Source organism: Lactuca virosa, chromosome 1 (genome assembly GCF_052849685.1).
Source record: "Lactuca virosa cultivar CGN04683 chromosome 1, Lactuca_virosa_CGN04683_v6, whole genome shotgun sequence".
Taxonomy (NCBI): Eukaryota; Viridiplantae; Streptophyta; class Magnoliopsida; order Asterales; family Asteraceae; genus Lactuca; species Lactuca virosa.
In genome coordinates this window covers 7,841,754-7,854,380 of record NC_136426.1, presented here as the reverse complement: position 1 = coordinate 7,854,380, position 12,627 = coordinate 7,841,754, and the positions used below count along the sequence as shown (strand labels likewise).

The following is a 12,627-nucleotide window of genomic DNA, read 5'->3' as shown; positions in this document are numbered from 1 at the left end:
ATGATATGATATAAGTTATATGTTTGTGTTAGGTTAAGGATCTCCTCAGAGTTGGATGCTAGAATGTCTATTTAGGAGAGATATCGTGTATGCATGTATGTGTTGATAGAGAAATGCTTTAGGATTTGTGATGATGCTAGTAAATTATTTGATGAATACATTAGAGTGATACATAATTAAGACTAAATAGCATTAGAATGTTTGATTCAGCCTTATTGCATGTTCTTGTTTTATGAAGGCCTTAGGGTAGAGACATCTATTCAAAGATCTATTTTATTTTGATTATGTACGACTTGCATTCGTGAGATGATTTATCAGCATCAACAGAGATCTTCCGGCACATGTGGGGAGTGGAATCCTAGGAAGTCTTGGAAGTTTATTTGGATACGCATCAAAACTGTCACATATTATAAATGTAAACAACCATATAATTCTATTTTTTACAATGTGAAAAATAATCATCGAGTTCAAAAATTGATTATTTCCAAACTTATTTTTTGAGTTTTGATTATTCTTTTTATTAGAAAAAACATGTTAAAAGTGATTTTTTTGGACAAAATTACTTTGAAATTTAAAATTTTCGAAATAGAAGATTGCAAGATGCAAAATAATAATCTCTTTAGAAATAAAGATTTTACCTTGATCATAACAAATTTTCACATGTAAATTTTTTACTCTCAAGAAAATTTTATCTAACAATTGTCATTGTTTATAATTTTAAAATTAAATTATTGGTATTTTAAAAGTTGTGTGATCTCTTACTATATTTTAAAGTTACGTTTTTTCTCTTTACATAATTTCTATTTTACAATTTTCGTTTTTATTAATTTTCTTATTTAAATGTATGAATTTTTTGGTGTTGCACTAAGCAATATATCTTCTTAAACCTTATTTCCGTTTGCCTCCTCTATACATAATTGTTTGAATCAAAACTTTATTGTGAAGGTAACCCTGATTTGATTATGTAGTTCTAGGTTCTTATATTTCTCACTTTGACCTACACTCTTATTGATTAGGGTTTATGGTAGTGAGTAGGATTTAGAATAGGACATTTTTTGTATCCCTATTTATATGAGCTTTAACCTTAAATAGTGAAAGGAATCTATTATATATCATGCACACGTTCCATTCATCATTTTTATATCCATATTTGCTTAATCATCTTCTGCTCGGTTAACGTTTATGTGTGTAAAATTTCACATAATTTAATACTTGATTTCTTGAGCTTTTGTCTGTTGATTATATATTTACATTAGATTTCCGGTTTCCAAAAGTTATTCCACTTCTGTTTTAAGTAAACAGACGTTGGACATTATATATATATATATATATATATATATATATATATATATATATATATATATATATATATATATATATATATATATTCTATTCCAATTTGCTACAAGTCACTTTGGTTTCAATTTGCACTAACTGCTTGGTCTTTTACTCCTAATTTGATGGATAAAACATAGGGTATAATGTATGCTTGGAAAAGAAATAGCTTTTATGAAGTCAATTATCTTGTATTTCTCTCTTTAATGTCATGCGTCTAGCTTCAAATGTAGTCTTTGAATTTTGCATGCTAAGTATAAAAAAAAAGTCTTGGTTTGGTGTTTAGAAGAACCTTACAAAATATAAGTATTTTCTTGATTGTTGTCACCTCCGAATAAATAAATTACAAACTGAGACAAATTTGATTGTAGATTTTCTTTATTTATTTATTTAATTTTTAAATTTAACTTCAAATCAAAATTGAATTGTCTCTATTATGATACATGCGATCTATTAAGTTTGTGTTTGTGTCTAGAGGTACAAATGCACTCTATCTTACCAAGTACTGCTCCTGCGACCGACCTAACCCAATTTTATAAATATTTTCCCTATCAAAATTTATATCATCTTTTTGTTTCTATTTGGGTTACATTATCTTGTTAGATTCATTGTTGGATGTTCAAGGGGAAGTGTTCATGTTTAATTAATCTAAATACTGTAATTTGTCATTAAGATCATAAGAAAACCTACAATAGTGATGTTCGTCTTAGGAAGCTAGCTATAATGTCATAGCCTGTTAATTAAGTCTGAAAATTATAAGATAAAGGAAAATACTAATTTTATGCCACACTGGTCTTCTCAAAATGTAGGTTGTAAAGGATCCCGTAATATGTGAAAATTTTGTGGTTTATATTTTATCGGACAAAAAAATTTGTGTTATCCTTAATAAAACTTTCTTGTTCTACCCTGTATTATCTGATAAATATTGGATAATGCCGTTAAATTTTTAATTTTTATTTTTAATGAAAAAAAGCCATTAACTGCGCGCCTGGATGTCACGAGAAGTGTGCATGAGTCAGCGCCTCGGATCCTCTTACAGGTTACAGCTGTGCACCCGACCCAATTTCCAACATTCAAAAAGCATACACTGGGCGCCAGCTGGGAAGTGTTAGAATTACTCTTCCTCCCAAATTTCAAATTTATCCACAATGCCCATATGCAATTATTCATATCACTATCAAAAAAGCAAAATATCATCCACACACATTTTCGACTTTTCTTTTTTCCCAATTCTTAAAAAAGGCTGCAACTTTGTCCTTCAGTTCATAATTTAAACGCTTTTTCTTTTTCTTATCGTATTTGATTATCTTTTGTTTTAAATATATAATATAATATATAGATTCTCTAATATATGTTTTTAGGATACATAAAAAAAAATATTAATTAAAATATTAATTATAAAAAATATTATCATAATTAAACGTCATAAATATTAATTATGAATAACTTTTTCTATAATTAATGTTTGCTATATGTGCTCTTAAAACCAATGTTTTAAAAACCGGTTTTTTAGTTGAACCGGTATGGTTTTCAGTTCCCGGTTTGACCGCCGGGTCAACCGGTTTCTATAATTTTCATTTTTTTCCTATTTTCCTATGCATACATACATATATAAATCATGAATTTAACGTTATTAGTTCAAATATTAAAAATATACATAAAAATGAGTTGTAGATCAATTTAAATACATTAAAATAACACATAACCATAAGTTTTAGTGTTTTATATCAAACAATATACATCAAAAAGAAAATAAAATATAATGCCGAAACAAAATATAATTTTAGATGAATACAAACACATCAAAAAAACTTTATAACATTTACCATATGTTTTTATTTAGAGAAAAGTAAATAAATTTGAAAAAAATCACCAAAGTTTATTATGAAAATGGTTCTTTCCCATGTGTTTTTATTCGGTTTAACCGGTTCAACCGGTTTATTTTGACCGGTTCAACCGGGTTTTTCTAAAAACCGGCCGGTTTAATCCGGTTCAGAAATCGACATAAAACCGGTGATAGTTGAACCGTTCTCTCCCTCGGATCCCGGTCCAACCGGTTCAACCGGCCGGTTCAAACCGGTTTTTAAAACATTGCTTAAAACATATATTAAAAAATGCCTATAATATAAGTCGTTATAGAAACTCAATACTAAAAAAAAAACCAGTAAACTAAAATGTTCACTTTAACCCATAGATGGAATGATATTATTAAAACTTTTTTAATAGTTCACCAATGAAAACCTAATACATACAATACTTAGTTGATAATATAAAATAAAGTGAATCCAAAATCTTTCTTATTACAAATCAATAGATAATATGAGTATATGACAACTGTTGGTAAACCAACTTACGGAGTGCAGCAAATGGAATAGAAAAGATACATGTATCTCTAGTTTACTCTTATATATGCATATTGTATTTTAAAGGGGATAGTCATTAATTTTATAAAAATTGTATGATTTCTGTAAAAACTCGTAAAACTCAAGATACCCAACATCACCATCTATTATGTCATTTTAGGACTAACAGACAGGTGGTTTTCATATACTTACAAAGCAACCTCACTACACAAGTCCTATACTACTCTCAATAACATTTCACTCATCCTAATCTAAAAGATGATTAAGAACAACAAAACTTATATATCAAGAACACACAGAAAACCCTTAATACAAAGTAAACCCTAAAATGAGAGGAAACGAGAGAGCTCTGTGATCTGAATGATTGAATAATGAACCAACACAAGCCACTAAGACCTTTAAATATCCGGGTCACCTTCAACCCGAAGATCCGCGCATTAACCCAATCTGAGAAATCAACTGAACATATTCAACCCTTCAACATTTCAATATTACCTGTAACACCCTTATATAAAACATCTAAACTATATCAACTAAAATGTTAGTTTGAAAATAAACAATATAAATTTTAACAGCCCCCCTCAAACTAACATTTTTAAAACAACTATTTAGTAGAAAAAGGATCAATCATACAAAGTTTATCACTAAGAATCTCATGTTGTGAAGACACAAGAGACTTGGTAAATATATCTGTAACTTGATTAGAAGAACTAATTTTAACCAATTTTACGACTCCTTTAACAATTTTCTCCCTTATAAAATGAACATCAATCTCAAAATGTTTGGTTTTATCATGAAACACTGGATTCATAGCTAATTTTATAGCTTACTCATTATCACAAAAAATATTTACAGGAACAGAAACTTTAAAACCAATACCATAAAGAATTTTTAGAATCCAGATTAATTCACATGACAAAGAGCTTAAAGCTCTATATTCAAACTCTGTTGAGGAACGTGATATTGTAGTATGTTTCTTACTTTTCCAAGAAACAGGTGAATTACCAAAAAACACTGCATAACCAGTTACAAATTTTCTAGAAAACAACCTCTTTGCCCAATCTGCATCAGAAAATCCTTTTAATACCAATTCATTAGACTGAGATTTTAAAATACTAACACCTTTGCCTGGACTGAGTTTAAGATACCTTAATAATCTCATTCCAACCTGAAAATGAGCTTTAATAGGTTTATGCATATACTGACTCAACACATGCACAACATATGCAATGTCGGGTCTAGTAATAGTCAGATAAATAAGTTTACCAACTAATTTTTGAAAATCAGTAATATTTTCTACTAAAACACTTTTGCTATCATCAAAAACAACATTTGACTCAAGAGGTGTTTTAACAGGCTTACAGCCCAACATACCAAAATCATGTAAAAGCTCCAAACAGTACTTTCTTTGACACAAACAAATTCCATTTTGAATATTAATCACTTCAATTCCCAAAAAATATTTTAGCTTCCCCAAATCTTTTATAAGAAACTGAGACTTCAAAAAATCTTTTACCTTTGTTATTTCTTTCTCACAATTCCCTGTAACAATAATATCATCAACATATACTAGTAACATAACAATCAACTTCCCTGAAACTTTAACAAACATAGAGTAATCATTATAACTCTGTTTAAAACCAAAACTAAATAAAGAATAACTCAGTTTTTCATTCCACTTTCTTGGTGCCTGTTTTAATCCATATAAAGATTTTAACAGTTTACAAACCTTGTTGTTATTTTTACTATGATAACCAGGAGGTAATGACATATAAACATCTTCTTCTAGAGACCCATACAGAAATGCATTATTAATGTCAAACTGATACAAATTCCAATTATAATTTATAGCTAAAGTAAGAACAACACGTATAGTAACAATTTTGGCAACAGGAGCAAAAGTCTCCTCATAATCAATACCTGCCTTCTGATTATAACCTTTTGCCACTAGCCTAGCTTTATATCTTTCTATTTCTCCATTTGCTTCATACTTTATTTTATAAATCCAACGACAACCAATGGGTTTTCTATCTTTAGGTAAATCTGTTATTATACAGGTATTATTCCTATACAAAGCTTCCATTTCCTGATTCATAGCTTTAACCCATTCAGGGTTAAGAGATGCCTCATCAAAGGATTGAGGTTCAACAGTTTTATCAAGATTAGAAACAAAACATTTATTTTCAGAAGTTAACTTTGAACAATTAAGAGTTTTTTCAATGCCATATGTATATTTTCCTTCTACAATATAATCACTGAATTTAGATGGAAGTCTAGTTTCTCTTCTTTCACGAGAAATACCAATAGACTGAATATCAGAAGAATTAGGAACAAAAGAATTATTTTCCTCAGTCCTGACAGATGAGTCAGGAGAACTAATAGAACTAGGACCAGACCCATCAAATAAAGGCACATTGAACTCTTCAAATCTCAAACTAGTATCTGAATCTTTCCTTGTATGATCTGTTCTACTAGGACTTAAAGGAGAACTAGCACCATCTAAATGATGCTCCAGTCTCTGAGTTCTACTAGACACACCATCATCAACATAATTTTTAGTAGATACAGGATCATCATAGGAAAATGGATCAAACCCACTAGAAACATTACTAGGACTACTAAAAACAGGATTTTGCATTCTGAATGGAAACACAGATTCGTAGAACTTAACATCCCTGGAAACAAACATAGAATTTGAATCAAGACTCAAAACTTTATATCCTTTCTTGTCTAAAGAATAACCCATAAAAACACATTTTTCAGAACAAGGAGAAAACTTATCAGAATTATTTAGATTAGTAGTAAAGCACAAACAACCAAACACACGAAGATTATCAAAGTTAGGTGATTTTTTATAAACTAACTCATATGGAGAAAGACCTTTCAAAACAGAAGAAGGAGTTCTATTAATCAAAAAACAGATGTGAGAATAGCATCACCCCAGTACTTTAATGGAACTCCTGATTGAAACATTAAAGACCTAGCAACATTGAGAATATGCCGGTGTTTCCTCTCCACAACTCCATTCTGTTGTGGAGTGTAAACACAAGTAGTTTGATGAACAATACCATGATTATCACTAAAACTTTTAAAACGAGAATTTGTAAACTCAGTACCATTATCAGTTCTTATAGTTTTAATAAGAGCTTGAAACTGATTTTTCAACATATTAAAAAACACCACATAATTTTGAAAAACTTCTTCTTTGGACTTTAGGAGAAAAACCCAAGTAGCTTTAGAGTAATCATCAACAATAGTCAAAAAGAACCTAAAACCTCCTATACATTCAACTCTATAAGGTCCCCACACATCCAGATGAATAAGCTCACCAAGAGACTTTGTCACATGACAACTATTACGAAATGCATCTCTGGTCTGTTTAGACTTATGACAAACATCACAAGGTGGCAGAGAAACATTACTAAAATTAAGTTTATCTCTAAGAATGTTTAAAGCTTGGTCAGCAGGATGACCAAGTCTACTATGCCAAGTAAATTTAGACACACAACAAACATTCTTCGAAACAGAGGACTTATTACCTGCTATATATGGATCAAGATAATAAAGACCACCAGATTGATTACCAGTCTCCACCGTCCCCTTGGACTGTGAATCCTGAATATGAAAATTATGTTCATTAAAAACAACTTCACACTTACTGTCTTTGCACAACTTATGAACAGACAACAAATTAACATTGAAATCTGGAACAGCAAAAACATCAAACAATGTAAGAGAACTTGATAACTGCATATTCCCAATTTTATTAATTTGAGCTGAAGAACCATTAGGGTGACTAACCCTTAGATTCAGTCTAGAAACATCAACTGAATCTTGAAGATGAGACTCAGAGTTAATCATATGTTGACTAGCTCCTGAGTCAACAACCCATTTAGAACACTTATTATCAAAAAATGAATTACATGAAATACCTGCCATATTGGCACTGACAGACGTATCATCTAACCCTTGCTTATTGTTACCAATGAGACTGAGAAACTTAGAATATTGCTCATTAGTTAAAAAATGACAATCATTACAATTATCACCAGCTCTAGACCCAGAAGAAACTTCAGTTTGAAACACAGAAGTTGAATTACTAGAAAAGGTTTTATTTTGATTATTAACTTCTGACCTTGGCTTGTAATCTTTTGGATAACCAATGATTTTGAAACACTTATCAATATTATGACCTTTAAGACCACAGTTTTTACACTGTGGTATTTGACCCTTTGACTTAGATTTTTTCTGATCAACAAACTTGGATACAAAAGTGGAAGCAGAATTCTTAGAATTTGAATTTAAAGAATTAGAACCATGTTTTTTATTTGACTCCTCACGAGATACTAAAGAAAAAGCAGTTTTGACAGAAGGAAGAGGATCCATTAACAAAATGTGACTCTTAACTTGATTATAAGAATCATCTAAACCACTCAAAAACTGCATTAACTTCATTAATTTTGAACGACTCTTAAAACTATCAGCAACTTCACAAGTACACTCAGTAAGACTAGTTAACCCATCAAACTCTTTCCAATATGAATCTAGTTTACTAAAATAATCAGACAAAGACAAACGAGCTTGAGAAAGAGACACAATTTTTTGATGGACATTAAAAATAACATAACCATCTGTTTTATGATAAGTTTCATTTAAATCATTCCAAAGATCATAAGCACTTTCTGAACAAGCATGGTTGGCATATAGATTCTCAGAAATAGAACCAAGAATCCAAGAACAAGTAATAGCATTGGCACGTTCCCATTTAGACTCTTTAACAGGATCATTAACAGGTTTAGACACAGTTCCATCAGTAAAACCAAGTTTATTTCGAGTCTTCAAAGCTCTAACCATAGAACTACGCCATATCCTAAAATTTTCAGTTCCTAACAATTTGAAACTGATAACACTAGTAACTGTATAATCTGAAGGATGAACATACAAAGGATCATCAAAGTTGACAGCAGGATCTGGTTTAGCCCCAGACCCACCAGAAGATTCAACACCAGAATCAGTCATATTTGCAAGAAATCAAACAAACAAAGATATCAGTGAAAGCCTTAGAGTCCAGATGGTCACCACAGTATGTCGGGGCCCAAGATAAGCAATCACCGAATCAAGAAAACAACAAGAACTTGAAAAACTAAAACAAGATCTTATCAGAACAACCAACGAAAAAGGAACAAGAAGACCTCACAATGAGAGCAGATGATAACCGATAGACAAAAAACCGATCGACTCTCAGATCCGTTCTCTACAAAGGTTTATCGGTGATGAAATCCGACCCTTAGAGAGTTATTTCAGATCTTGTGAGATTAACCAACCGATCCAGCTGTATACAAAGTTTCCAAGCAAACAAGAGATCCGATCTTTGAAGTTCTGCAATACAAAACAGAAAACTCGCAGTAACCAAGATCGAGAAACAAACAAAACAAAAAAACACAAAAGAAAGGAAACCGAAACAGTTACCTCGATTTAGCGACGACGAAGCGATGATCTGAGACTAGAATCGGAGCCCTAAAGCTCTGATACCATGTAAAAACTCGTAAAACTCAAGATAGCCAACATCACCATCTATTATATCATTTTAGGACTAACAGACAGGTGGTTTTCATATACTTACAAAGCAACCTCACTACACAAGTCCTATACTACTCTCAATAACATTTCACTCATCCTAATCTAAAAGATGATTAAGAACAACAAAAATTATATATCAAGAACACACAGAAAACCCTTAATACAAAGTAAACCCTAAAATGAGAGGAAACGAGAGAGCTCTGTGATCTGAATGATTGAATAATGAACCAAGACAAGCCACTAAGACCTTTAAATATCCGGGTCACCTTCAACCCGAAGATCCGCGCATTAACCCGATCCGAGAAATCAACTGAACATATTCAACCCTTCAACATATCAATATTACCTGTAACACCCTTATATAAAACATCTAAACTATATCAACTAAAATGTTAGTTTGAAAATAAACAATATAAATTTTAACAATTTCTCTATTCTAATAAATGAATATGTTTATTCTTGTATTGATAAATGTCATTATAATAGAAATCTTCATTAATATTATATGTCCCCTATGATGCCACTTGTTAACATATTAATTATTCATTTTAAAATTTAAATTTCTCACCCTAATTATATTAAATTTTAAATTTTAAATTGTAAATTTTAAATATTTTCACTTTAATTATTTTAAATTAATAACATTAGATTAAAAAATAAAATAAAATTAATACAAATTATAAGATGATATAACTTCATGTATTTATTTAAATCAACAATTATAATTTTATATAAATAAAAAAACATTTCTTAAGTAATAATTTATTTAAAATAATTGATTAATAATTTTGATTTTTTAATATGAAAGTTTAATTAATTTTATAACTATAGTTCTCACGGATTATAAACTAGTATGTATGTTATAATTTGATCAAATGTTTTATTGATAATGATTATTTATTTTCTTAATATTGTTGCAAACTGCGAATTCGTTTTATGATTGCACGTCTAGAATGATCGGTTAGCCTATTTATGGTTTTTATTTACTTTATAATATCATAACAATAACAATACAAACTTTTATTTAATAAAGAAAAGTATTGTTAAAACCCATCTCCGATTATAAACATTTTCAATTACGCATTTGTTTGTAAATGGAGTAGTATTTAATTTAATTTTATTTTACGCATTTATTGAATAATAAGTTAAAGCATCTTATTATCTATATATACATCAATATTAATTGAAAAGAGCGTGAAGATTTGAATTTTGCATCCATTAATAACTACAAACCCGTGTGGGACTGGGAACAAGTTACAGCTGTAGGTTCTTCTTGCCCGCTAAGCAAAATGCTTTTCTTTATTATTTTTGTTCTAAAAAACAACCTAAAATTTAAATATAATTTTTTTGTTTGCACTATAAATATCACATTTTCACCGTCGTCTCAATACTCACTACTCAGTACTCACTTCCTCACTTCACCTTTTCCATCTTTCCAATCCTTCCTCCTCTCTCTAAAACCTTCACAAAAATGGCGAATGCTCGTCTTCTGGTTCAATTTCTCTTCGTAGTCTCCATCTTCCACGTCTCCTCTGCTGGTAGACGACTCACTGAGTTAGTCAGCGACGCGTCTAACCTTTTGCAATACCACAACGGTGCTCTCCTCACCGGAGATATCTCCGTCAATTTCATCTGGTACGGCAACTTCAAACCGTCGCAGAAAGCCATTGTCTCCGATTTCATCACCTCACTCTCCTCCGGATCCGGAATTTCTCCAAAATCTCAGATCGAACCATCCGTCGCCACGTGGTGGAAGACCACCGAGAAATATCAGATGAAATCAAAGAAGCAACGTTCACTTACACTCCGACTCGGTAAACAAATATCCGACCCGGCTTATTCTCTTGGAAAGTCGTTGACGGACGAGCATCTGGTTCAGTTAGCTTCCAAAGGGGAGTCAAGGAACGCTGTTAACGTCGTGTTAACGGCATCCGACGTGGCAGTTGATGGGTTTTGCTCCAGCAGATGCGGGACCCACGGATCCTCGTCATCATCTTCGAAGATTCCCAATGGGAAAGGAAAGAATTACAAATTTGCGTACATCTGGGTTGGTAACTCGGAAACTCAGTGTGCGGGTCAATGCGCGTGGCCATTCCACCAGCCGATCTACGGACCACAGGCTGCACCGCTGGTGGCACCCAACAACGATGTCGGTCTCGACGGAATGGTCATTAATTTGGCCGGTTTATTGGCTGCTACAGCCACCAACCCATTTGGAAACGGTTATTATCAGGGGGATGCAAGTGCACCGTTAGAAGCTGCATCCGCATGTCCTGGTGTGTATGCTAAAGGAGCTTATCCTGGGTACGCAGGGGATTTGTTGGTGGACTCGACAACAGGTGCAAGTTATAATGCACATGGTACAAACGGCAGAAAGTACCTGCTTCCATCCTTATACGACCCATCATCCTCCACTTGTTCCACATTGGTTTAATTAAAACTCAAAAGTCATATTAGTGCATAGCGACTAGCGAGAGAAAGAAAAAATAGAATTATTGTCATAAATTCATTTATTTATTTATTATTATTAATGGATACTGAATTATAGTATTTGCTTTTTGCCTATTTTTTAATTAACGTTTCTGATGCATGTATTAAGATTATATGGTTAATTAACAATTGAAGGTCTATCTTTTAAATTCTATAGTGCAAAACTGATCTATGTTGGACTTAAAAACTGACTTGTTGAATTCAACATTGTCAACACTGTCTACGGATTGAAGCCTGGCCTGGCCCAAAAAAGCCCGGGTGAAGCCTGGTTTTAAAGTTTTGAAATTTATGTCGACACATTGTTTCGAACACATTTAATTATGGGAAATTCGTAAGAAGTCTATTTATTTTTGTTCTATTCATAAAAAAAAATCATTTTTGATTTTTCTTATTCGATTTAACCATCGAAATCGATAAATACTTACAAAATAACCATTTTAATTGGTTAGTATCGGTTTTTAAAAAATAACCATTTTAATTGGTTAGTATCGGTTTTAAGGTTTTAAATGTAAACAAAAAAAATAATAAATAACTTTTTTAAAGTTTAATGATTTTTCTGGAGATTTTTTTTTATATATATACTAAATTTATTAAAAAAACTTATATTTGTTTATTAAAACTTAAAATAAAAATAATTTTTTTATTAAAAAGCATAATAATGATCATTTATATATCAATTTTGGATTTTTTTTGTGTTTCTCTTTAACAAATATCATTAGTATAATCATAAAGATATCATTTATATCTTATATAGCTTAAACCTCTTGTGTCTTGGGAAGTCAAGTTTTCACTGTTAAAATTTGTCTCATGAAAAGTGACAAAACATGAGAAAACGTGCATGAAAAATCAACACATGTTT

The 12,627-nt window shown here is 31.2% G+C and overlaps 1 protein-coding gene across 1 annotated transcript; it reads left to right on the top strand.

Moving 5' to 3' along the window:
* Nucleotides 1–10,658: 10,658 nt before the first annotated feature.
* Nucleotides 10,659–11,828, top strand: LOC145132230 (protein PHOSPHATE-INDUCED 1-like). The gene has a single exon (XM_079066939.1). It carries the CDS (start codon nucleotides 10,750–10,752, stop codon nucleotides 11,710–11,712), a length of 963 nt encoding a protein of 320 aa, XP_078923065.1. The 5' UTR covers nucleotides 10,659–10,749; the 3' UTR covers nucleotides 11,713–11,828.
* Nucleotides 11,829–12,627: the final 799 nt, after the last annotated feature.